At 35.1% G+C, this 27,749-nt stretch overlaps 1 protein-coding gene across 2 annotated transcripts in view; it reads right to left on the bottom strand.

Moving 5' to 3' along the window:
• Window positions 1-4,696: 4,696 nt before the first annotated feature.
• Window positions 4,697-27,749, bottom strand: part of LOC145685834 (uncharacterized) — a 220,526-nt gene continuing 197,473 nt past the window's right edge. Inside the window, exons 5-6 of one of the 2 annotated variants that reach the window (XM_081758426.1) lie at window positions 21,572-21,680; window positions 4,697-4,992 (exon numbers count right to left, since the gene is read on the bottom strand). In XM_081758426.1, the coding sequence (XP_081614552.1) occupies window positions 4,779-4,992; window positions 21,572-21,680 (323 nt within the window). In that variant the 3' untranslated portion in view covers window positions 4,697-4,778. The remainder of the gene's footprint in view (window positions 4,993-21,571; window positions 21,681-27,749) is intronic. The other variant, XM_081758427.1, reaches the window with a different exon arrangement.

The following is a 27,749-nucleotide window of genomic DNA, read 5'->3' as shown; positions in this document are numbered from 1 at the left end:
ACAAAGTTCATTTGGCGCGAGCTGGGATCGAACCAGGAACCCCAAGCACCAGAGGTGAACGCTCTACCACTAAGCCAATGCGGCCACTAATCCCTGGGTAGGTTTAACAATATTTTTATTTAATTATGCTTTATCAATTCCTGTTGTTCATAGAACTTTCGTGTGGCTTTAAAGAAATTTGACAATAATTGAATTTAAAAAAAACGCAAAATAACTATAGAAGAATATACTCAAAACACAAAACATAAATTTAGATGAGAAATTAGAGTAAATACTGGCATATTAAGAAACATTAGAAATTTTTAAAGTTGTGAAATTAATTGCATTAAAAATGTTTACTTTGAATTGGAATTATCATATTTTTAATAATATAAACAATAACACACAGTGGCGTATTTAAGAGGGTCTTCCGGGCTTAAGCCCTCGGAAATCTTACTTACTATAGTAAAGTAAATGAAATATCTTGCAAAATTTTCACATTTACAGGCAAAGCCCCCCCTCGAAAGTTAGCAAAGCCCCTCCCGAAACGAAATCTTAAATACGTCACAGATAACACATATTGCAATTCTTCACTCATTCAATCTAATGATTGTAATCATTCTCTCTTTGAATTATAGAATCTGTAAATCCGAGAATGTTAACACAAATAAAAAGCTAGTTGTTATTAATGATCCTATTAGCTATGGTGATTACTGAGGGAGTAATCAAAATTCGTATTACAAAATTGTCAATTAAAGAAACACTCATTTTGGAACAGGTTGGCCCCTTTTGTAAGTGCGCATTCATGGTATGTCTTCCACATATAAGGGCACGGGTTGAATGAGATGACATATATCTTTCATGTTTAACTTAAACCAAACATAATAGTGCCCCTTCGTTATTTGATATACATTTAGGCTTTATGCCTAACTTACCATCCATCCAACTGGAAGCTTCCAAATATCTAATTCTTAATTGGGTTGTAGCCAGGGAAGTGTGGGGTAAATGGCAAAGTATAAATAAATAATTATGTGTACCTCTAAGAAGCCTGCGGTGATTGGAGCGCGGTGACTAGAAACTGTTTGCCACTAGATGGATTTAAAATACTTTTTCCCAAGGTAAATTTTTTCCTTACCAAAAGCGTAAGAGTAGTGAACTTTAAATGCATACTACAGGTATCTCTTTACTGTTTCATAAGTTGAGACTAATCTAAAACGCTTCACTGTATCCCGACTTTTTTTTATTTTTATTTTTTTTAGTTCTTGTGAAAGCTGGTAGATCAATTTTCAAGATGTGATATATACATTTTTAATTTTTCCCCAAACTTTTCGCTGGTCTAGTAATTAACACGCGTCCTTGGTTCATTAGATCATGGGTTCGATTCGTGATGAAAGAGTACCTAAATTTTAAAGTATTATGGTCGTTCACATTCCATATTTCACTGTAGATCTACGTCTTATATAGCCTTGGTGCATAAAAGAGATGCTAAACTTCAATAATCATCGTAGTCTTTCCCCCACATACTTGTAACCGGTTTGAGTTTTATGAAAGTTGAAACATATTTAGCTTGCAACATCATACTTGAAAAAGGACTTTGACCACATTTCGTGAAAATAGTGGAACTTCCAAAAAGATTTTTTCTACGGAGGCTACTGAATCCTCCCACACTTGATAATAGATGAAACGGGAGAATCCAGAGAAAACCGATGCACACGGTGTTTTTCTATCCTAAATGTGACTTGGCACTAGCCACCATCGAACCAGGAAACGCCACCATAAGCGGTCTACCACTTTATCAATAAGATACTTATAAACTATACCGAAAAGATGTCCCAAATTCTACGTGCTACATCAAGTGTTTAATGTTTTACGTTTCTATTTTAATGTTTTTGTGTATTTATCTTTTCATTTATTAAGTATTCCGAATTACTTGGAATTAAGATGTGTTTTGTTTACTTGGATGACTACTTTTAGTGATCTTGGTATAATGGTAGAGTTGGAAACTAGTATAATATTTCTCAATTTAAAAAAAATCCCAAATGAGATGGAAGAAATATAATGGATATATGTAGTTTGATACTATAATGCTACCACAAGCTCTTATGCCATGATTATTGCTATTCTCGTTGCTATAGTGGCTAGCACTCACGACTTTGGTACGCGGGGTCCCGAGTTTGATTCCCGGTTGAAAAAGAATAGAAATTGGAACGCACAAATGTAGTTCGGATTCCACCTCAAACTTTCTATTCAAGTGTCTAATAACCTTACTGCTGAAAAGAAACACTAAACTTCAAATCACTATCAGATGAGCATAATTTATAAAGTTTCAGTAAACACTTCAAGAAAAGTATGTTGGTAGCACTGATCGTCCTACTTAGACCCCTCCGTCCCATTTAAACCCCTATCGTCCGGCTTAGACCCATTTTTGGTCCTCAATAGACCCATTCGTACCGTATAGACCCCTTGTGTATTTTCGTGCATTGCAAAAGGGGTCTAAACTGAACGAAAACGTCCGGAATAGACCCATTGCAGCTACCTATCTCTATATCTATATCTATCTATATCTATCTATCTATCTATCTATCTATCTATCTATCTATCTATCTATCTATCTATCTATCTATCTATATCTATATATATATCTATATCTATATATATATATATATATATATATATATATATATATATATATATATATTTAAACAGGGAGGAAAGGCTATAAATAAAAACAATCCATATCAAAGGCTAGAATGACTTTGCTGCATCCCATTTTCAGTTAAGTTCCGTCTTAGTCGGCGATAGTTTCTCAAGAAACGCCCAATCTTAATTTCAGCCTTTTCTTGTATAGCAATTAATGAAATATCAACATTCAGGCACGGAAAATGGGGACCTTCGGAGGACGAGTTGGCAGTGCTGCACCTTGGGGAGGGCGAGCGGAGGTTTCAAAATTCGGGAGGAAAAAGAAAAAAATACAAGGAAAGGAAAAAAGACAGAGGAAAAATGTTAATCATGTTAGGAAAATGCATGTGCACATATACAAAGTTGAAGGAAAAAGTAATAAAAAGTGCACAAGACCAAGGAAAAGCAGGGTTTATTTTTGAACATTTTCAATCCTTCGCGTCAATCATGGTGACGCTTCGCGGCTGGTATGTCGACCTCACGTATATATGGGGGCGCAGTCGTATACTCTCGCCCCGGGCCTTGATTTTCCGGGCACGTCACGTGACTGTGAATGGCCAATATTTGAAACGAGATATTTAATGGTATATTAGATTAATATCCGAAATGTCACATGAAAGGAATCCCTTTCAACTCATATCAGTAGAAACCTTATATTTGTATGATTATTCCGTATAGACTAGTGGAGACTCTTGCGGAAAAGTTACATAGGTTAAAATTTAATGCAATCACTACGCGGTAAAGGCAGGAATCTGATCAGATGTATTAATTCTTAGAATTTTCTGAAGCTCTAAAAAGTTTTCTTCCCATAGCTTCTAGCAGTTAATCTATATAAATTTAATCAATAGGATCTACTAGTTTGCACTAAATAATCAGTACTAATATTACTTCTCTCCTAATATTGTGAATTTAAAGGGATGTATTTCTCTTCATATTAGGGCTATTGAACTAAAACCTAACGAGATTTAATTTACTGTCAGATTTTTTTTATTTCAAATTTTGGCTAACCAAAATATTCCACTGTAAAATTGGTGGATATTGGTTGCCTAAATGGTGCTATGCAATGTTGACATTTAGTTCAATAGTGGTGGGAATTTTAGCAATGAAACGTTGATTAACTGCTGGACAAACGTTCGAAAATCGTTGGGCGACACGGTAGACATCGTTAACGTTGGTGGATTCAGTTTCCTCTTTTGGAGTATAAGAACCAGTCTTCTTTGCATACCTTTCTTGAGTGGTCGATGAGTTGGGGACAGTAGAAGATGAATCAGACGTTAATGGAGGAAAGTCTTGAGATTTAGGTATCTGCTGCTGAGAGGTTCTACGCGACATGATTTACTGCATAACTGGGCTTCGTTTGTAGTTTGCGGGATCACCTCCGCAGCAATTTGGACATTTCATAGCGTCATCCTATATCTTGCAGGTACACTCGTAAGTGTGATGAATTTATGATAAATTAAATGTTGTTTGTGTTATTAGTTTATCGGGCCTACCCCACTTATGAGATTACGCTTCGCCATTTCTTCCTTAATGTTTACATGTGTTAGACCTCTGAAAACAGGAGTCTAGATTTTAGTTCATTTCCATCGACTACACAGTATCTTATGTTATTTTATCTATATTATCCTTAAGTTTTCACATCAGTGTATATTGAGAGAACTCCGTTGTGCTGTTTCCATTTTATTTCATACTATCATTTAATCAGCTAGTTTTTTATATTACCACAGTCAAGCCGGTAACACCAGACCTTTGGTGTCGAAGTAACACACTAGGGTGGTAATCATATTGGAACTACTGGCTAGTGTAAAAATCTAGTTCTATCAAGACCATTGTTTTTACTGTGTATCTTTTCTTTATCTATCAGCCATGCTTTGTGAAGCTTCTGAACCTTTTGCATTCTCTTTCTCAACGCAAATAAAGAAGTTATTCGACTCATCAACAGCTTCCATCTATTCCCTGAAATAACGTTACTATGAAAACTAAAATTACGTGATGATAACACTACTGTGTATTAAACTATATTCACATTTCATAATGTTAGGATAATTTTATTTTCACTCTGGTTTCTTGTTTCAGTGGATACGAAAATATTAATTTATCAACGAGAATACCATGTAGTATTAAAATGAACACAATATCACATAAAATGCATGAAACATTGTAAGAAGCAGGACTGACAATGTTAGTTTGACACCACCTCCGCAATCCTCTTTGTCACCCTGGCACTTAAAGTTCTTTTTCATATGAGTAGAATATTGGTCGATAAAGATCTTATATTCAGGGCAAGCGGCTGTGAAATTCTTTACAGCGCAATCGTCAACTTTTTTCAAGAATCTGAAAATACAGCAAGAAGAATTTATTAAACATGGAACGTAATTCTGACCTGAAGTTATTCTTACACAAAAGTTAAGTTCAGGAGGAGGAACTGTGTGTTTTCCTTATTAATAAATGCAAGCAATTGTTGTACGTCAAATTTGAAGTTTTTCCTTTTCAGTTCTAGCCTTACATAAGTAAACTACCCATAAATACTGGGCCTAGTACAGACTAGTTATGTATGTCCAACCGTTCGTCTCTTTCGGCAGTTATCCACATAGAAACGATCATGAATACCGAAAAGGTGTTTTATTTTATTGATTCCGCATACAAAGAATATCTTATCTCTCTACTAAAAGCGAAAACATAAAAAAAATCTACAACCTTCAGTTTCAATATTGATTTGCAATTAATGAAACGAGTAAGAGATACAGGGAAATAATTTTCTGTTATGAATTCAGCATCCGCAGGGCAGGTTTGTTCTGTATGCTTACCTCTCTAAAATATAAATTGTATTTTCACCATCCAGCTTTCAATATTAGCTAAAAGAAATTTGAGATTGTTATATGAGTGACTTGGAGAAGACAACTCTAAGTTTCACTTCCCTTGGCATTGAATTATTAGATGGAATAGGTATAAATTATATCACCGGATAGTATCTAGGTACTTTAATTTTGAAAATGTACGTCCTGTTCCATAAAGAAAGAATTCACTCTTTATTGCTGCTTTGAGGCAAAAAGTTTCAAATTCCAACTTCGGGTACCTTCGTGAAGAATAAACCAGGTTCCAAACTCCAAGCTATAGTTTGCAATCGGGAAACATTTTGCAGTTGTATTTTTCTTTCTTAAATAAAATAGGACTTGTTACCAAGTGTAAGAAAAAGAAACATTATTTGAAATACTTAATGATACAATATTTCGAAACCATGTATTACTATCAGCACATACCTCTTTGTCATTTAGCTTTCCATACGTAAAAGAGCATTTAGATATGTGAAGAACCTTTCCAGATGTAAAAGAACATTGAAAGGAAAGACATACAAAATAACTCTAGCCTGCATACTAAAGTAAAGACAAAGTAGAACAAAAACAGTGTTTGCAATGGATATGAATGTAATTGTCTTGAAAAGCCAGATATATTTCGTTAGGAGGAGTAGCCTTGTGTGATCGTGTTAGCTCCGTGTTAAACCATTGGATTTCAGGTCGTAAGGTCGTGAGTTCGATTCCCATCTGGGTCAGTTTTTGTGTGACATTCTATTCTCCGTAGTGCATGAAAATTTATATAAACCAATTACATTAAAATACATCAGTTTTATATTTATTCATATAGTCATTGCAGAATATAAGTAATTATTCTCTAAAAATATAACATCAGAGGTAGGTGTTCACAGAATGTCGATATAACATATGTGAATGTTAAACAATATAAATTAAAACAATCATGTAATACCAATAAGAAGTCACGTAGTGTATTTAGTTGCAGCTATAAACAGAGAATATCCTAATTTGGTTCCAGACAAACAACTCAATAGCATCAAAACGTTCACAAGGAATTCTCGATTCCCAAAGGTCACGTCAAGAGATTGAAACTGTCCTTAGAACTGAGTCTTTACATTGGGTTTCAGTTCAATACTCCGATATGATTTTATAAATACAAGTGACATATTTTGTAACATGGCGAAGCCTTGGTTGCTATGTTTTACACACACACACACACACACACACACATATATATATATATATATATATATATATATATATATATATATATATATATATATGTGTGTGTGTGTGTGTGAGTGTGTGTGTGTGTGTATGCATGAGTGTGTGTTCGATAATAATTCTGATATTTAAGAGCAAAACGATTGATATTAGTGTGGAGTACATAGTTCCGGGATCGCTTACATAAATAGTGTCACTTTCAACTCCGCTTAACCCAAATAAAGCTCTTATTAGCACCCTGGATGGTTAAGTAGGGATGTAAATATATGGTAATCGACCGATATTAGTATCGAATCTTTAAGTTACTAGTAGCAGTTGCAATGCCATTTAAGACAAAATTCAGGCTCACAGCAGCGGTGGCAATGACCCCTTAGCCGTCCTAGGGCAAAATGGAAGAGTGTAACATCAAAATGATAAAAATAGACCGACATTAGTATCGAATTCATAATTTTGGGGGTCGTTTCACTCCAGATGTCATGTAAGTTAAGCATCCCTTAGGGCGTGTGAAATGTAACATGTAAAATAATTGAAAAAGACCAATGTTACTATCGAATCCATGGTCCCCACGTTCATTTTGAGCAGTTCTGATGACTTTTAAGTTCAACATCCAGTAGGAGTAAAATCCCGTAGCACATCTAATAAGGAGAGTCGAAGAAAGTAACATATACAGTGACTCAAAGCAACTGATATTACTGTAGAGTCCGTAGCTTCGGGATCAACGAGATAAATAGCAACACTTCTCTTGCCATTTATGTTCAAGTTCAGCACATTTGTCCCCTATATTGGGAAGAATTGTGACTTGAAAAAAATTAGAAAAACACTTACATTAGTATGAAATCGGTGGTTTTCGGAGACCCTATGTTGATTGTCGACACTCTCTATACCATTTAAGTCTTTACGTTTAGCTTCCATTAGTACCCTGAGTTGGTGGGGAGCGGCTGACATGTAAAAGGAATCAAAAACTACTATAGTGCGGGGTCAAAAGAGATGAAAAATAAAATGTCTCAAATGACTGAAATTAGTGTTGAATTTTTAATTTGGGTTCGTCAATCTATTAGATTACAATCGCAATGGCAATTAATGTCCCGTTTAGGCATGAACAAGCATGCCAGCTGGATTTTGAATTTACATGGATAGCATGGAAGGCGTACTTGGAAAGGTCTAAATATTTAATGTGTGTATAAATGAATATTTAAGCGTAACTCCGGAATGTCTGAAGCAACTTTTACCAAACATGGTAGACATATTACTTTCAATCTAAGAAAAAATATTGTGGTAGTATAGTACCCCAACGTAAGGAAATTGGGAGACCTGATATGTAAACAGAATGTAAAAATACTGATCGTAATGTGTTATCCTTTGTTTTCTGTGATGCTCTAATGGGTCGTTGAGATGAAGAGTGATGCTTCAATGGCGTTTGGGTAAAAATTCATCCCCATCTTTAAAGGGTAAGGGGCTTGGAGATCTGAAAAATAAGATGTAAGATTACTGAAATATTTGTCGAATTCATAGTTTTCGGGATAGGAAAGCGTTTCTAACAACTTTGGAGGGTAGTTTCTATTCACTTCAACATGGGGTATTTAATCATATCAATATCACACTGTGGGAAGAACTGAACATTTCTCCTACTATTTATATATCAAACCAACCTTCGCAATCGACAAAAAATGTGTAGGTGTATGTTTTGTCTTTTAAATGAAATAAGACATGTTAAAAATCGCAGAAGGTGTGGGTCGATGGGTCAAATGAGTCAAGATTTATGAATGGTTCAGTGGATCGTGGGTGAACAGGACGTCACCCACTAAGAAACACTGCTCACCGTGACACACTGATCCACTGAGCCATCGACCCATTCTCCTCAGTGCAATATAAGCAGCATCTTCCGAACACTGGTGAATTTGTCTACATTTTACTTTTAAGACCTCAATTTTTCTTCTTTTTTCATTTGTTTCTGATGAAAAAGAATTTCACCCACTTTTGGATTTTGATATTTGCAATTGTAATAATAGCAACAGAACTTACTACTTTTCTTCTGAGATGCAGCCTGTGAGATTTTAGAGGAGCTAACTACTGGTAAAAAATGTTTCATTATAAGTGTAACCTCTTTAGTCAGTGGAGAATAGACCGTGAGGCACGGGTCAGAATTAATGTAGATGGGTATTAGTGGGATCGGAGTTTGTCACAATGGGTCAGAGTAGGTCACGGTAGGAGGTGAATCATCATGGGTCACGGTGGGTCGTGGCTCATGATGCATGGTGCGTCAATATGTCATGGATCAAGTTTTAATTGACTCACGCCATTTTGGTTAAAATTGCACTGAAGAGGAGAGCCTCTGAAGGTTTACGTCGGCGATTTTGCTAAACTTTTGCACATAGATAGTACCCCACCAGAAAGCAATAGATCTTAAACGGTTCAAGGTACCACCTAATTGAACTCGAGATATAGTTGTTTGCCTGATTTGCTAAATTAGGATCTCATTGATTTATCCTCTACAAGCGTGGTTTCTCATCGTTTCTGTGGCGAAGTCGGAAGTACACTAACATACAGTTTCTGATTCCCTTTACATGTCAACCTTTCCCCACCAACTCGTGGTACTAAAGGAAGCTAAACTTAGATGCTTTAAGTGAGTGTCGACAATCAACTAAAGAACTCAGAAAATCATCGAATCGACACTAATGTCAGTGGTATTTTATTATTTTTCATGTCACAATTCTTCCCAATAACGGGAACTAATGGATTGAACTTGAACATAACTGGCTACAGAAGTGTTGCTATTTACTGTGGTGGCCCCGCAGCAACGGACTCTACAATAATATCAGTAGTTTTGAGTCACTGTATATGCTACTCCCTTCGACTAACCTTATTAAATGTGTTAGGTTATATTACCCTTACTGGAAGTTGAACTTAAAAATCATCCGAACTGTGCCCAATTAACTTGGGTACCTAGAAAGCTATGGATTCAACACCAATATTGTTTATTTTCAATTACATTTCACAATTTCACCCACCGTTCAGGGTGCTAACGGGGCATCACTTACATGGCATCTGGAATGAAACTCTTAATCTAAACGACCCCCAAAATTATTGATTTGATACTAATATCCGTCTTTTTTATAGTTTTGATGTCAGCTCCTATCATTTTTCCTAGGATGGCTAAGGGAGTATTGCCACCACTGGAGCTGAATTTTGTCTTAAATCGCATTACAATTGCTACCAATAACTCAAGGATTCAACACTAATATCGGTCGATTTCGATGTTTTTACGATGCTGACATTATTACATGGTTTCCAAATATTATATCATTAGGTATTTCAATAATGTTGCTTTTTTTCTACATTGGTGACATATCTTATTATATTTAAAAGAAGAAAAACACATCTGAAAAATTTCTGTCGATTGCAAAGGTTGGCTTGGAGGCTCGAATCTGGTTTACTTTTTTTTTTTCGAAGGTACCCGAAGATAGACTTAGAAATGTTTTGCCTCAAAACAACAATAAATAGTGCGGTCATTCTTTATGGAACAATATGTACCTGCAGATAGCAAGGGAACTTTGCATGGTATGAACCATTACATTGCATTACATGATAATGTTGAACTTTATTTTCTAGTTTACTGGAAAGTTTGAAAATGTTGATTTTAATTATCTTCCTTTGAGCTCCTCATATATTTAAATAATATGTGTGTGTTTTTCACATTTTTGGTATACATACAGTTCTTAAAATCTACATGTTGTTAAATGAGCTGAAAAATGTATGAATTCCACATTTCTTTCGATTAAAGAAATAATTAACACCTCTGATCAGAGTATATACACTTACTTATTAAAACAAAATTATAGTGTAACGGTTTCGAGAACTTAATGAACTAATCTTCATTACACACTAACTTAAAGAGAGATCTTCAGAGCATAGAAATATATACTAAAAGTGAAAGTACTTAGATCATAGTTTGAATGGGAGGCCACCTGAGTCTTACTTTCTTGGGCCATCTGAGTCTTACATAAATTAAAATATAAAAAAAATCATTCTGGTGTCAAATTAAAGATAATAAATGCCGAAAATAACCTGAGTTAGTATAAATCTTATACAGTTGTGTTATCTTTACAAATGTGACTGTTATCTACAGCTCTTTTTGTTTCATTATATTTGTCTTATGGCGGATAACTATGAAACTACTGGATACAGAAAATCGCCTCGAAGTAAACGTTACCGAAGAGAATCTTACATTTTTAACAATACTAATATTACTTCACTGTCTTTAAAACTGGCGGAACTAACTCATTTTATGTAGAACAAAATATCGAAGTTTGTGACCTTTGATTGCGACGAAGCCTATTTTACTTTTTATTATTCCTATTTTTAAAAGGAATGGATTTTATGATTGATCGAAATGAAAAAACTGCGAAACATTAAAGTTATACAGGGGTAAAAAAATCTAAAAGCACTTCATACAGGACACGTAAGTTTAGCCGTCGACTGTACAACACGTGTTGCGGTTGCCAATCGTTTTTTGTTTTCAATGTGTTATGAGGACCTTCTTCTTCCGTCAGAAGTAACCAGTTCACCTGTGAGTGTTGTGGTGTGAACGTGGCGCTGTAAAATGGGCGACCTGACAGACTTCCAAAGATGCATGATCTTAGTGCCCATCTGGTTAGAGCTTCAGTGGCAACAGTGGCAAACATTGTGGGGATATCGAAAGGCACAGTGTCCAATGTCACGAGAGCATACACAGTTCATGGGTAAACGACGTCTGCAAAGCACAACAGTGGTCGAAAGACAATCCTGTCAGATAGAGACGGGAGGGCATTAAAACGGATTGTAGCAGCTAAAACGAAGACCACTGCAATGAAAATTACGTCTGAACTCAATTTCTGCCTACAGAACCCGGTTTCGTCGAAACCAGTGCGACGGAACTTCATAAAATGAAAATTCATGGCAGGGCCGCTATCGCCAGAATCCTGGTCACAGCAGTAAATGCGAAGAAGCGTATCCAGTGGTGCAAGGACCACAAGGCGTGGACTCATGAGCAGTGGAAACACGTAATGTGGTCCGATCAATCGACCTTCGGCTTGTTTCCAACAATCGGTCGTGTTTACGTATGGAAAACACCGTCCCATGCCTATGATACAGACTGTCTGCTCACAACTGTAAAGCATGGGGGTGGTTCTGTTGGAGTATGCGCAGTGATATCGTGCTTTTCTGCAGATCCTGTCATAGCCCTGCATGGAATTATGAATGCTAAGGCGTATGATGCCATTTGGGGGGTCCAGGTTCTACCCATGGCCCAAATATTGTTCCCTGATGGTGATGGAATCTACCAAGATGATTTGGCACCCTGTCACTCTGCAAAAAAGGTGAAATCATGGTTTGAGGAGCATGACCTGGAGCTATCACAAATTTCTGGGTCCCACAATCACCAGATCTGAACATCATTGAGCCATTGTGATCTGAGATAGAAAGGCGTGTTCGGTCACATTACCCTCAACCGGCATCCTTAAGGAACTGGGCATGTTTTGGAGAAACAATGGTATAAAATTCCACACACCACGATTCAGGAGCTGTATAACTCCATTCCACGTCGGATCCAAGCTGGTTTGGATGCAAGAGAAGGCCCCACACCATACTAGGTATGGTTTTTACACTTTTGCAAACATTTTAGATTTTTTTGTCCAACCCTTGTAGAAGTGTATTGATTTAAAACTTGTAACTATTATTTTGGAACATAGAGCATTTAAGTAATTGAAAAGAGTGTGTAATCCTTATATAATCATCGTAGTAAGTAGTAACAATATTTTATAGGAGTATTTCTATGAGGTCTTAAAATCAATTCAAACTGTGGTGCGTTGTTGTTATACATCTTTGTCAGAGTTTGTATCAAATAAATTCTCATGTCTGCACCATAATTTGAGTATTGTATGTAGGAGCCTCCATATTGAATGTTGTACTTGTTAATGAATATAAGTGACTTTATTTCATTGTAATATTAATTACGAAAAACTATTCTATAGGCTAATACGGACAGTGACAGAAAAATGTTAAAATTTCACATAGATATTAAAATTTCTTTTCGTCGAGCCATGGATATCGCCATACCTTCTTTCCTCGCATCATTCTATGGCTCACAAGAACTAACTGGATCTCTTCTTCAACAGGAGGTTGACTTAGACTCGATTCGAGATGTACAAGAATGCACCGATAAATGGACTAGTCTGATTGGAATGGATCTTCCACCTAACGACAAAATACATGTTCAGTCTGTTTGGGATGAACCTATAGTCAAGCTTCGTTTATCTTCACTACTATCATCAACTAATAATTCAGATGACAAGGTCAGGCTTTTAGCTGTCTTCTCCTCCAAAAACGGAGCATGGCTTCAAGCCCTACCTTCCCACACACTCGACCTACACCTTTCTAATGAGAGCTTTCGTATTGCTACAGCTCTGCGCTTAGGTGCTAATATTTGTGCGCCTCACCTTTGTCCTGCTTGCAACGCATATCTTGATAATAAAGGATTACATGGTCTTTCATATGAAAAAAAAGTGCGGGAAGACAATCTCGACATCATGTTGTAAACGACATTATTTATAGAGCCCTCGTTTTAGCGGGAGTTCCTTCAATAAAAGAACTAAATAGTTGTTGCCGCTTTGATGGTAAAAGGCCTGATGGCATGACCTTGGTACCGTGGAAAAATGGAAAAGCACTAGTATGGGATTTCACATCTTCCGATACGTTTGCTCCTTCCAACTTACCCCATTCTTCAATTCAGGCAGGTCTCGTCGCCGCTCACAGAGAATTAGACAAAAGACTAAAACATTCAAACCTATTGGACAAATATTAGTTTGTAACAGTAGCAATAGAAACCAGTGCGTCTTATGGTCAAGAAGGATTTAATTTCATAAATGAAGTTGGTTATCGAATATCAATCAAAACGGGTGACACCCGAGCTACTGCATTCCTTTTCCAACGTATCAGCATCGCCATCCAGCGCGGGAATGTGGCATCGATCTTAGGCACAATATCTCCTGGTAAAGAACTTGACGAGATTTTTCTCCTATAACACACAATAAGACGGAAGTAAAGACATCATAGGAGGCTGACAACCACTTTGACTATGTTCATGAAGAATGTTTTGAATCCAGTTTGGATAAATATAAATTCTTGGAAGTCATGGCTAATACCGGTAAATTTGGGAGTGGTAGCAACATTATCTACAGATTTTACTTTGTTACTCAAAATCGTAAAAGACCCGAAGTATATTGTTGTCAAGCTGTCCGATGTTTATTTTGGAACAAATATGATTGCTACAGATAATCTATGTATTCTTAGATGTCTAAAGTTGTAGATTTAAGTCCCAGAGAAGATGTATAATTTCTTGTTTTATTCAGGGATTTTTATTAGATCAGTCTTTGGTTGTTCAATAATAAAATACGTTGTATTTGTTTTTTTTAATTAATAACAAATATTTACAGTAATGTGGTCTGATATCTTGTGTTTATTCTCGTAAAGTTTGCTTTCAAAAATGTGTGAATGGTTGTCGAGAAAATTAAAAATACTAACCTCACTGCAATTGCCTATATTTAAAAAACTGTATGTGTAATATAGGCAGGCATTATGAATAAAATTAGCAGGTGCCTCTCATTAGTACTAAAATTATCCATGAGAAACTAAGAGCAAAATGTAATAATGGATGCAATGGTACTAAGTACTGAACAAATTTATCAGTACAATATCATTTAAAATACACGATGTGCATTGTAATATATTTAGCTACTTGAAAACTACAATGTTAGACACCGAAACCAAATGTGATAAATGTATATGATATGATAAAATTAAAATATAGTTTTTTCTTATATGCTTCAGTTTATTTCCAACGTAGGCACCATTTGCTATTGCATTAGGTTCAGAAAGGCCGGGCGTGGAATTCGTTGACTGCATTTGTCATATTTGCCCATTTTCATCACGCTTCTGATAAAATGTGGCAAAACTCAAGTAGAATTAAAGGTCGAACATTGTGACACGGATTTAAATACTTCGCACACACTTGTAATGTATATTCTGAAGATTTGTCAGTTGGTTGTAGCAAGTTACTTGAAGTCAGACAGAGGCGTACTTTGAAATAAAATGTAATTTTTTCGCTCACAATATTTTTTAAAACCATTCTATTTCAAGATGAATAAGGTACCGATAATATGAGAATGATTCATTCTTTACCTGATAATTGTTCAGTACATATTTATTATAACTGCCTATTTTGTACAAAATGAATATGCGCATATACATAATGACAATGTTTAGTAATTTGCAACCCTGTAGTTAGAATGTAATCGGGAAGCTCCATCCTATGCTGTTTAGTGATGATGAATGTCTGTAGATTACCATAGATGAGATGATTTTGTATTCAAAAGATTATAGTACCGAATTCCTTATATCCATGATATTGAAAATTACAAACAACAAAATGTGCATAACAAGTAACGACAATTACTCATCTTTGTTTTCCAAATAACACACAATAACAGCACAATTGTCGTGCACATTTGTATCCAGCTTTCAACTGATGTACATAAAGTCATCAACTACAAATTCAGTTTTAGATTAAACCTTACTTTTGCCCATATTACCCAAAATTACCCTGTCAGTTTTTGTTCGAAAAAAATGATTCTATTCAAAAACGTTATCAATTATGATTTGTATTCAGGATTGTATAGAATGTCATTTTAAATAATTTACTTGGCCCTTCTGGGATTGAATATTCAGAAGCACCATATACCTACTGGTGTTTTGATGGACTCAAGTAATTGTAAACTAGTTTCGGACTTGTATAACATCGATTACCTTTTTAGTGTAAAGATCTCTTAACCTTGAAATTAATCTTGTTATTTACCACTTAAAGCCGTAAAACTTCAGTGATTTAAACTAACTAACTAACTCTATGGCCTATGGCACCCGGAGGTTCAATGTCACGTTCACAAAAGCTCCCCACTGACTTCTATCCTTAGCCAATTGGATCCAGTTTCTACTTTGTACTTCTATTGCTGCGAGATCCATCTTAATCTTGTCCTCCCATTTACGCCTAGTTCTTCCTAATGGTCGTTTACCGATTTGTCTTCTAGTCAAGACTGAAAGCGTTTCTACTTTCTTCTATTCTAGCTACATGACCTGCTCACATAAGCCTCCTAGACTTGACGACCGTAACAATGTTAGGTAAACCGTATACATTATGTAGTTCCTTGTTATGAAGTTTCAGCCATTCCCTATTCCCGTTCCTCCTGGGTCCGAATGTTAGCCTACGGATATTGTTCTCAAATACTATCAGTCTATGTTCTTCCCTCAAAGTGACGACGTTTCGCAACCACACAGAACATCAGGCATGATTATCGTTTTGTATATTTTAAGCTTCAGATTCCTCGACAGAATTCGTGATGACAAGAGATTTTGAATCGAATAGTAACACGAATTCTCTGCTTTTACTCGACACTTAATTTTTCGTGAATATGATTTTCGTCTGTTAATATTGATCCTAGATATTTGAAACTATCCACTTTATAAAAATTTTATTTAATATTTTAACGCATCCATAATTTGCTGCATTACGGTCCCGACGCACTTTCGTGTATATAGTTTTCTCTGTATTTACCTCTAAACTTATGTCACTGTAAGCGTTTAATAAGATCTCTGCATTTCTTTCTATTGTTCTCCTATCATCCCCTATTAAATTTATATCATCAGCATATGCTATAACCTGGTGAATACCGTTCAACTCTAGGCCGTGGTTGCTACCGTTGATTTTCCTTATAGCGTATTACAAAACAAAGTTAAATAATAATGTCGACAACGCATCTCCTTGTTTTAGGTCACTTTTGACATGAAACCTCGTGGACAAAAATTTTCGAACCCGGACTTTACTTTGGGATTCATTTAAACATATCTTAATTAATCTAATTAGCTTTCTCGGTATTCCAAGTTCTGTAAGAACGTTGTATAATGTTTCTCTCCTAACCGAGTCGTAAACCTTTCTAAAATCAATAAATAGTTGATGTGCCGGGATATTGTATTCCCACTTTCTTCAAGTATTTGGCGAATGGTAAATATTTGGTCGATAGTTGATCGATTTCTTCTAAATCCTCACTGATAATCTCCAATAATTTTATCTGCGTGTGGGGCAATCTTGCTAATAGAATAGTTGAAAGGATTTTATAGGATGTTGACAGAAGAGAAATGCCTCGAATTATTATAGTTAGTTTTGTCGTCCTCTTGTGAATTGGAACAATGATTGATTCTTTCCAATGGGTGACTGATACACTTAAATTTAACATAAGCGTAACTTCGTTCAAAATTGTGTTTCACATGAAAGTACAGAATAAAAAACATTGTGCTTTCTTCGTTTCCTAATATCTGGATTTGCTTTTACCCTAGTTACGGAATGCGTAAGTACATATTACCTCTACTAGCCACGTAGTGTTTTCCTGTATTTTTTTCGAAGAACTTGATTATCATGAGTCTCCTTCCTTCTCACGACTTGATTGTCTAAAATTGGCAGATGAACAAAGTGTAACTGATATTTCACAGCATGTGATCAAACTGCGTACCTTTTTTGTTACGGCAGTGATCAATTCGATGGTAAAACACAAATACTGTATTCATGATGACGTCTTCAATAAGAGCAAAATCATCAATAATCCTTTGACGAAGATTATACAAACTGATTGGCATTGTTTGATATACTTGAATTTTTAGATAAACCCAGAAAAAGTAGTCTAGTGGCGACAAATCAGGGAAGCAGAGAACCAGCGTGCCACTCAATCTCACCTCCTCTGCCAATCCGTTATTTCGGAAATTACGTGTTAAAAAATTGCCGCATATTTACACTGTTGTGCGGTCCTGCAGACCTTGCTAGAACCATCTGTGAGCAGAATTGTCTTCTATAGTGTCTCTTATTGCTGGAACTACTTGATTTCGAAGCATCTCCTCACACAGTTCAGAAGTCAAAGCGTTATTAATTAAAAAAGAGACCAATGGTTGTATATTTAGCACTACCGGCAAGATATTCAGCTTTTCAGGATGTAGACGTGTTTGAAAGCACCAATGAAATTGTTGTCAAATCAAAACCTGCAATGACTTCTGTTAATGTAACCGGTTACGTAGAAAATGACTTCATCAGAGAACACATTGTTAGTAAGAAAAGTAGGATCATCATTGATATATTTTATCGTATGTTCACAAACTTCTACACGCCGATCAAAGACATATTCATTCTGCTGGTGTGTCAGGAGAACTTTGTAAGGATGGAACTTAATTTTCTTCATTCTTTCCGCAGAAATATGACTAATGTCAAGTTGTTCAGCAGCTTTATGAATGCTAAGTTTAAGATTTTCAAGAAATGACTGCAACATCAAGCTGTTTATCACCGATTTTGGTCGACCAGGAATGTTACAATCCTTTATAGTTACCGTTTCTTCGGCACGTCTTACGATGCACTGAACAGTAGATCTCGAAATGGAATTGTGTGGATTTTTTCGTTAAATATTATCCTTACTTCAGCACATGACCTTTGGTGATTGCCCAATCCTCGTATCATCAAGCGCGTTAGAACTTTACTTTGAAAGCTCTAACAGAAACCAGTTGAAGTACAGCTTGAGTGTTTAGAGGTTCTCTGTAATAATGCTTACTGCTACCAATATCTAATGGCTTCTACGTTGCTGAACCGTAATTTACAATCTATCATAAGAATTTACAGAACATAAATATTGGTAACACATATGTGTCTTCTGGTCAAATGTTATTTGTTCCTCTAAATTTATAAGAGTCCATTTGCTCTCTTAGTTCTTCCGGTCAACTTCCACTTCTCAAATGGAATCATATGCAGTTTCAAATCAAATCATATTTATACACATCTACATAACCATAACAAGAAAATGATGATGTCCTTTTAAAATTTGAAAGATCCACCGGTCAACCTTACGTGTTCATTTTCACTTTCACCTCTATTCATATCTATATAAACATGACAAAAGTTAATAACTTAATTCTCTTTTGACACTATGTTTTATTATCAATTGATATATCATGTACCAACAGAGAGCTAGAGTTAATCAACTTTCATAGTGTCTGCAAGCTCACAGAGAAATCTCAGTTCTTGAAGAATATTATTACAAACATGTTCATAACTTTATTTGTTTGCAAGTCTTACCACCAACATCACACAGCATGGTAAGTTCTTAAACCGGCTTTCCATTTATCATCCTCAGGTGACATATGATATTATTATTATTATTATTATTATTATTATTATTATTATTATTATTATTATTATTATTATTATTATTATTATTGCGATTTATGTTTTATCTAGGAGGACAACGAAAAAATACATAAACTAAAAGTTGCGTATTTTCGGTCGCAGTATCCGAGCCTGCATTAATATTGAGGGTTTCTATTTGGAATTTTGAGAAAATGAAGGCAACTTTATTTTATGTTAGTTGAAGTGATGTTTTAAAATGATTGGACACGTACTTAAATTGCAAGGCAATTTCTCGAGCTATTTAGTTTATCGTCAGCCTTAGGTGGGTGACGTGATATCCATTTTTGTTATGACTTTATTACAACTCCATCTAGTAGAATAACGAAAAAGTATTTCAAATAAAAATTGTTTATCTTCGATCACAGAATCAGAATTTGCAACAAAATTAGGATGTTTAGATTTAAAACTTTGAAGTTTTCTCCCAGTGCCCTATAATAGTTTTCTGGGAGCGCTTGTAATTTACAGAAATTTATAGGCCCTTGACATGCGTACATTCTTACGTAACTAGATTTGTCATATTTTTTGTCATTTCGTAAATATTTCAGGTGGCAAAGTTAGGTGAGACACCCTTTATATATATATATATATATATATATATATATATATATATATATATATATATATACCATAGACAAAGATATTGGATTCCATTTTTTCTGTGAATTGCAGCTCAGACAAAAATATGAGCTTAGAATTATTTTGATAAAAGATTTGTTTAAAACTGCATCTGCATTGGTATTTTTCTGCTTCATATCCATGCGTTGGGTAGATAATAGTGGCATGCACATTTCTTCGTTTCGTGGGGAAATCGTTGGTTGTGCACCAAAGTGGTGGACGAGGTTCCTTTTGTATATTGAATTAGAACAGAAACCTAACACAATTTTCATTTTATTAACATGAAAAATTTTGAATATAGTGTTACAAAAAGATGTTGTTTATCCCATTTTTATTTAGTTTTGTACATGTTAATAGTATTAGAAAATAGATTAATCGAAAACAACTGTACAGTACAAAAAACGGACAATTATGGCTTTCTGGCATCACCTAACCAAAACTAGAAAATACTCATCAATTGGAAACTACTTTTTGGTTCCATTCCACATCCTGCTGCCTACCAACAGAGATTTTGGAAAAATTGAAAAATTTAAAACGGCACATAGTGGAGCAGTGTAAACACCAGATGAATGGGAAAAGGTAATACTGCGTACCAACAAACGCAAAATTATGTTGTCGGCAATATGGAGGAGAAAGACTTCCTCAATGTGACAGAATGTCTTTGTCAGAAATACACACCGTAAATACTGATAATCAAAGACATCATCTAAATTACAGCTTCAAAGTCAGTGCTGAAAACCATGGTGGATTGGAAGCGAAGATTTCTACGGAAGGAAATACCGTCTCAGTGAACATTACCAAACGTGACTGCCGAACAAATGCCCAGCTGAGGAAAAAATATGACGAAAAATTCTTAGTTGAAGGTAAAAGGTTCAAAGATTTGCAAGATCTCCTATGCTTTATTCCGCCAGGCATCACCCGTTATTCAACGCTTTAACCATTCGTGATCAACATGTAGCAACTAATAAACATGATGAAGACGAGGATAGCTCTCTAAGTGTAGAGTAAAATTTGCATTAAATGAGAAGAGAAGCTAAACACTCTAGAAATACTGGCTAGTATTACTGTTTCCAAGCACACTCATACACGTAAAGCTCATGCTGTAGAAACATTGTTGATATCCCAGTGTTTTAAATATTATTAAAATTTATGTTCATTGTCCGGTATCCACTGAAAAAGTTTGAAACATTTATCCATGTAAACATAAAAAGGGAACTTCATTAGTTTACCATTTACTTCATTCTTTCTATTGTTCTCGTAGTGTTACTTTATCAACAACTTTCGTACCTAAATACTCAATATACGTTCGTTTTTGTCAACCATTTTAATCTTTATACACGTGAAGTGGGATAAAAATGTGAGGATAAAAGTGCGGATTGTCGTATTAGGTTCACTTTCTCGAACTTAGTTCTAAGGTCAGGCCATTTGTGCATTGACAGCTCTATCAATAATATATTTTCAAGGCCAAGTACTAAAGTTGAAATGATTTATTATTCTAAAATCTTCTTTAATATGATTCTCCAAACTATTTTTATGTGGCATAAATTATTTTACACAGAGTCCTTTTTTTTATTAAGAAAACCCAGCAGCAATATAGTGCTTTGCCGCAATCTTCAACACTAACCTTACTGTTCCCTTACATTTATTCAGTAACTAATGCTTAAATTGATTCAAATTAAAGTTCTGTTGCTAGAAGAAACGTTGGGCTTTCTTTTATAATGTAATTTACTAAACAAAACGAGCAAATATGATTTATGGAATTTTTTCAAAACTTAATTTTCATTTACCTCAAAATCATTCAAATGTGGCATAGAAGCAAGCGCTTCAATTACAAAATTGGCGTCAAGCAGGTGGGCATCAAAGCCAATGACAACTCAACCTGAATGCCAATAACTATGAATTACTACAACATTGACATGTCTGTCTTTTATGATGATAATAATAATAATAATAAACTCGCCTGCATAAAGCGTCTTCAGAGTCGCCCTTCTCTTTCTCCGCTTTAGTAGCACAATCAAAAGGAGCCATGTAAAAGAACCCAGGCTTACATATATCTAGAGAATATGCATCTGAAATATATATCGCAACAATCATATTATATCGGGATATACAGACAAAGAATGGCAAAAGAAAATGCCGACATAAAACATATAAAATATCTGCAAATAGTACAAAATTCAGAACTCAATCTTGGTTAGTTTCTCACGAAAAGTAGTACCAGCATTCGTCACGGACTGTTGTTAATTTATTTTATTTATTTTACGAAAAGAAAACAACATAAAGAAAAGTCTCGTTTCGAAGTCATAGATATTGCACGTAAATTCCTCGTGATCTTAACTAAACAGAACTGCAGGATCGGTATCTACTTTTCCCAAGTCTTAAACTAGATAAACAAATGAGAGCGCAATGGATAAAGGAAATAACAATAATATTGTAAGAATCCCCATATCACGACAAAAGCACATATCAACACAACACGTGCTATTAATTGTAAGCACTCTAGCAGCCACGTAAGCGGAAGCCGACACGAAAGACACCGAGAAACGCCGAAAGAAGACGGACCTCACGGAAGGACCCGAAGAGGACAGATAAAAGGCGGACTACCGAGGGAACCAGCATCAGCCGTCCAAATGATCAAATCACCTACACCGCCCTGAGGTCGCACTGGACTAGGGGTATACCTATCGTTACCCGAGTTCGCACAAGACTAGGGTTCCTTACTACAACCAAGCCTCGCGAAGCTGCCTTGAGTTGAGGGGGCTATCCTTCAAGACTCACCAAACCGGCAGGTGTCTTGGAAACTGCCTTGAGAGAAGGGGCACCGTGCAAACACTCACTTTCCTCTCATCTGGACGTTAACAAGACAGATAGTGTTGCAGTCTTTGTAATCGAACACATTTGTACTTTTACAATTTTTATAATAAACTGGTGAAGAGGATAAAACCTCAGTCCATTATTGACTCTACCAAAATCATTACAATATACGATTTTCAAAACAATTATCCTTTCTACGAGGGGGTTTATTCTATATCTTATAAGTCACCAACGGAGAATTACATAAGATGGCGAAACATTGATAAGTCAAATCTGTTTATTGTAAGTTGACATACTCGTTACCAAAATGCAGATACTGGTGTTCAATTATCAAGTAATGAAGGGGAAACATTATGTAGTGCTATCTAAGAGTCCTCGAAGTATTACCTACCAGATGTAATTTGTTTTCTCCAATCTAATTATTAAAGAATACCACCAGAACTTTATAATTGAATGCTATATGTCTCTCCAATAAAAACGAATTAGCAAACAATATGTGCGCAACTTAATTTAATTTAAAAATATACATTTATTAGTATCAATAACATGAAAGAATAAAACCAACATGATACAAGCTTCATAAGTTGATGGAGGGGGGGGGGGAGAAATTTAAACACACAGAGACAACGAATAATTGAAAGCGATGGCTATCTATTATACAGAGGTACAGAAGTGAGACAGAGAGAGAAGAAGAAGAGAAAATGCAGCATAGATAAAAATCTGGAATTAAAACGTATCTTTTTTTGAAAGAAATGTTATCATTATAAATTTCTGTTTCCAGGAATCCAACAGCAATATAGAAGCAACATTTTAATTTAATTTTTTCATAGCTATTTGAATATAGAAAAGATGCTTGAAAAATTCAGTAATTCACTTTCAAAATGAATATCAAACTCCTTGCGAAACTGTGGGGCCGTGGTGGCTCAGTGGTAGAGCGTTCACCTCTGGTGCTTGGGGTTCCAGGTTCGATCTCAGCCTCCGCCAAGTAAACTTTGTGGTAGACAAACACCGTGTGCGTGGGTTTAATCGGGGTTCTCCCGTTTCCTCCCACTTTCTTCATTCCACCATTTTATTCATTACTCATCATCACCTTCTCCTTTAGCCTATCCGGCATAACCGTGGGACGTAAATCTCAAAGATTTCATTTCCTTGTGAAACTGTAGAGCTCGGAGACATATGTAGGACAACGTCAAAAGTTTACACACATGCATTAATTGCGCTTGGTTCGGTTGCAAATTCGGTGCTGTTCGTTGAACGTACTGATTCGAAATACATTATAATAAACCCAGTATGTACCGTAGGTCATACCTTCCATTCTAGGCTACTAATGTAATCTAAACAAAAGTATGAATAGGTGCTACTTTACTGCTAAATTTCGTTCAGAAATAGCCAATATTAGAATTCCAAACTCTATCACAATAAAAAGTTACATATGTTCAAAAGGAAAATTGGATGTTCCTTGTAGACGTAGCATTCCATGCATGTTTCACATTTCAAACGTGATTAAAATGCATTGAGTAATATGATGGAAACTAATATAGATAAAATATTTTCATAAAATAAGAAAAAAGAGAACAATTTTCTAGTCATCTCTGAAAATTTTTCTGTCCTGAACACAGTCTCAATTTCAATTATTGTGAATATAAGTTTCTAATTTGAATAGATAGCATAAACACCCAGAGCTGAAACAGATCATCGCGTCAGTCGAGTGATGTGAGTTGTGTTATGAACCATCACTGGTTCAAGGATTCAAGTCCGTATTGACCTATTGTTTAGATTGATACTCAGTAACCCGGGAAACCAAGAACAGATTTGGATAAGTACCTTGCGTTTAAATGCTGTTTCTTTCATAAATGTCCAAGACTGAAAATATTATCCCCAGAGCACCAAAAATTCGAAGTCGAAATTACAAGTTAATTAGATTTTCCCGATCGGGTCATCCAAGTCAAGTTTTGGACCGGGATGATTCTGCTTGAATTAGAGGTAGTGACTAGACCATTAAAAGCTGCTCGGTTTTAACTCTGGAACACGCACAATGAGAGACAGGGAAAGAGAGAGTGAGAGAGAGAGGGAGAGAGAGAGAGAGTAGATGTATGTGTGTGTTTGTGTGTGTGTGTTAGAGAAATAGAAACAATACAAAAGAGAAAGAGAAAATAAGTAAATAAGACTCAAAGATCAGGATACCTAGAAAGAAAGAAGGGAAAGAAGGAAAGATATGATGAGGAAACTTAAAGAAAGACAGATAAAGAGAGAGAAAGATGAATTTAAATAGAAAACTACTTATTACACGGTATGATAAAGAACGCACACACTGTTTACTCGGATTCTCAACAGTGATCTAAGTAAGTTCTCCAACCGCAGATGAATCTCTGCTGCCATTAAATTGTGCGAAAAGGATAATACCTGGCAAAGAATCGAAACGGCATATATCGATACTTCATATCAATTAACTGTTTCAAACTACTGATGGGTAAATTCCCGGGAAGATTCCCAAAATGGGAATTTTTCCGTGCATGTATGTACAATTTTAAATAAAATTGCATTCTATTACTATATTATGGTTTCAAAGTTAAATTCGTTTCTATATCACAGTATATTATTACTGTTGTCTCCAGGGAAGTCCTTAGAGTGTATATTCTGAACGATGTTACGTCATTTTATTAATATTTTATAATATTTAGGGACTACGCAAAATGGATATTTATTTACAATATGTTCTAAGAAAGTATATTTGTTTGAAAAATAGTATAGTAAGTCCACATACTTTTAAACCGCTAAACAGTTGAAATTTACATGGTGGATTTTCTAAACTTCTACTACTGATATTATAAACATATTAAATTTTTAAGTGTTATAAACGAATTAGGTTGGGTAACTTCCTGAATACAGATGTCCCACCATTTTGTCAACATTTACGCATAAATATGTATGTTCACAATATTTGCATGTCTTTCCTGTCTTATAATTTTGCATGTAACATTGCTACACACGACTTTTCTTCCTGCTCATTTCAAGAAATTCCATGCGTTAATTCACATGTAAGAGAAGTTCGAGTACCTCTTCACTAATTCGAGTCAGAGAGAGGTGACAGACTGACGTCTATTAAAAACGGTGGTTCTGCTTTTATTAATAGTACTTCATTTCTATTTCTACATAATTCTACATTACTTTACAAAATTGTTTCTTTCCATCATTTGTAAATTAGTACTTTGCTATTTTTGGCGATTGTTTAGCTTTGGCGGGTCAAATTTTGCACCTACTTTTTTGCGATATTCTATTACGATGTTGTTTTATGGTTTAATACGTTAAATTACGTTACCAACATTAAATTTAGGCAGCATTGCCGAGCAAGCGTTAGCGAGTGAAGGTCACGTTGTTTTCTACAGGACACGTTGTTTTCCACAGGACACGTTGTTTTCTATCTTCGTTACAAACAATTCACTTTCTTTCTCTCACATAAATCACTTCGACTTACCTTTACGGTTTGTACAAATCCCCTACTGCCCTAAAAAAGAAACATGTTCGATACTTTCTTGACTACTTGAACACTACTTTCAACTCATTTTTTCCGTAAATCATCCTACTTTTTGCTGGTTTTGGCCCTCCAATACTAAACAATTACTCTACTTTTTAGTGCAAATGAAAATGGAACACAAAAAATCATATTGTTAGTTATATAAAGTGTCAAAGAATTCTAAATTTTTTAATCTCCAAATTCTTCAAAACCTAGAAATAAATCATAATATATTAAAATAATGTAATTAGTCATACGGTTCTTATAATTTGAAAGATAAAGTAAAGAAATGGAAATAAATTCCTTCCCGGGAATCTATAGGCCAGGGAAAAAACCTGGGAATATTCCCATTTTTTAAATTCCTTCCCACCGGGAATATTCCCACTGCCCATCACTATTTCGAACTACACTGATAATCCTCAAAGATGATATCTGTCCTTCTCCAACCTACATTCGTAATTCGTTTTTATCGTGTTACCGCTGTTTACTTCCACGTTCTTAATGATTGATCGTTCAGAATGAGAAGTCACTCTTCGATTCTTCACAATCGTTCTGTAAAAATTTTTAGTCTTGAATAGGGTTTGAACCTAATGTTGGCGAACTGTACTACCCGTGAGTCTAACACGTTACTGCTACACTATCGTGCCACATAAAACAATAACCCAAGTGTTACTAAGTTCAATTTTGAGCTTTGAGAAGGTTATTTACACTAAAATGCACGCAAAAATTAATTTATTTGATTACCTGGAGACAAATTAGTGATTACTAACAAACTAAATAGCATACACTGCACGATAAAATACAGAAATAATAACACATTAGGCAGTATTTTTACTGCGCAATGTCAAATGTGGGTTAATAATAATAATAATAATAATAATAATAATAATAAATATTTACTTTCGCTCTAAGAGATGTCAGTGAAACTAACAATAATATCAATGTGCTCCTGTACTTGCGACGCCACACCGCGTATATCTCGCGAAGACCTATCAATAATGGCGGAATACCTATGATCATTATACAATGAATATTGGTTGGTTGAACTCAAAGAAATTAGCAACCATAAATTATTGTTGAATTAAAAGCAAAAAATCGTTGATATCAACAGTTTTAATTACACTGGCATGCTTGTGTCTCAGAGTTGTTTTTCACACAAAAAATCAACTCAACCACATAATATATGTTTGGAGTTGGAGCATAAATTTTGGTTTCTTGGGAAGTTCCAGGTTATATTTTGTAATATCTAGTCGTAATTATAATCTACTCATCGACTTTGACATCTCAATTCATTCTATTGGTGAATGTGAAGGCTGTATTTAAAAGTTTAAGAAAATATCACAAAAACTAACCCATTCCCAACTTGATGCTTGCTCATAATAATACTAACATTATAAAATGATTATCGTATACTTTGATGTGATAAACTCATATATGTCTTCAAAAATAAGATTTTCTAATAAATTCTTATGTTAAATATTTATTACACTGATTTGTACGTGTTTGGGCATATTGTTCTCAGTCCATTTCCTAATGATTTCATTTTCAAAATGTCAAATGCAGACCTGAGGACCTAATGTTGAAAGATAATTTAGCTCACCAAATCCCGTTAAGGTAAACTCCGTGCATGCCAATATCCTACAACTTAGTCATAGGATAAAACGAGATTCAATAGGAATTCTTGCTTAGCCAAATTCTTTTTAATAACTGAAGTTTGTAAACGACATTCGACGTACTTAATTAAGATTTTTAATGTAATTCGAAGTTCTTTTAAATACTGTTTTCATACAATACCTTACATCAAGTAACA

This window comes from Thermobia domestica, chromosome 5 (assembly GCF_964235325.1).
Source record: "Thermobia domestica chromosome 5, izTheDome1.hap1.1, whole genome shotgun sequence".
NCBI classification, from domain to species: Eukaryota; Metazoa; Arthropoda; class Insecta; order Zygentoma; family Lepismatidae; genus Thermobia; species Thermobia domestica.
This window is presented reverse-complemented; position numbering and strand designations above follow the sequence as displayed.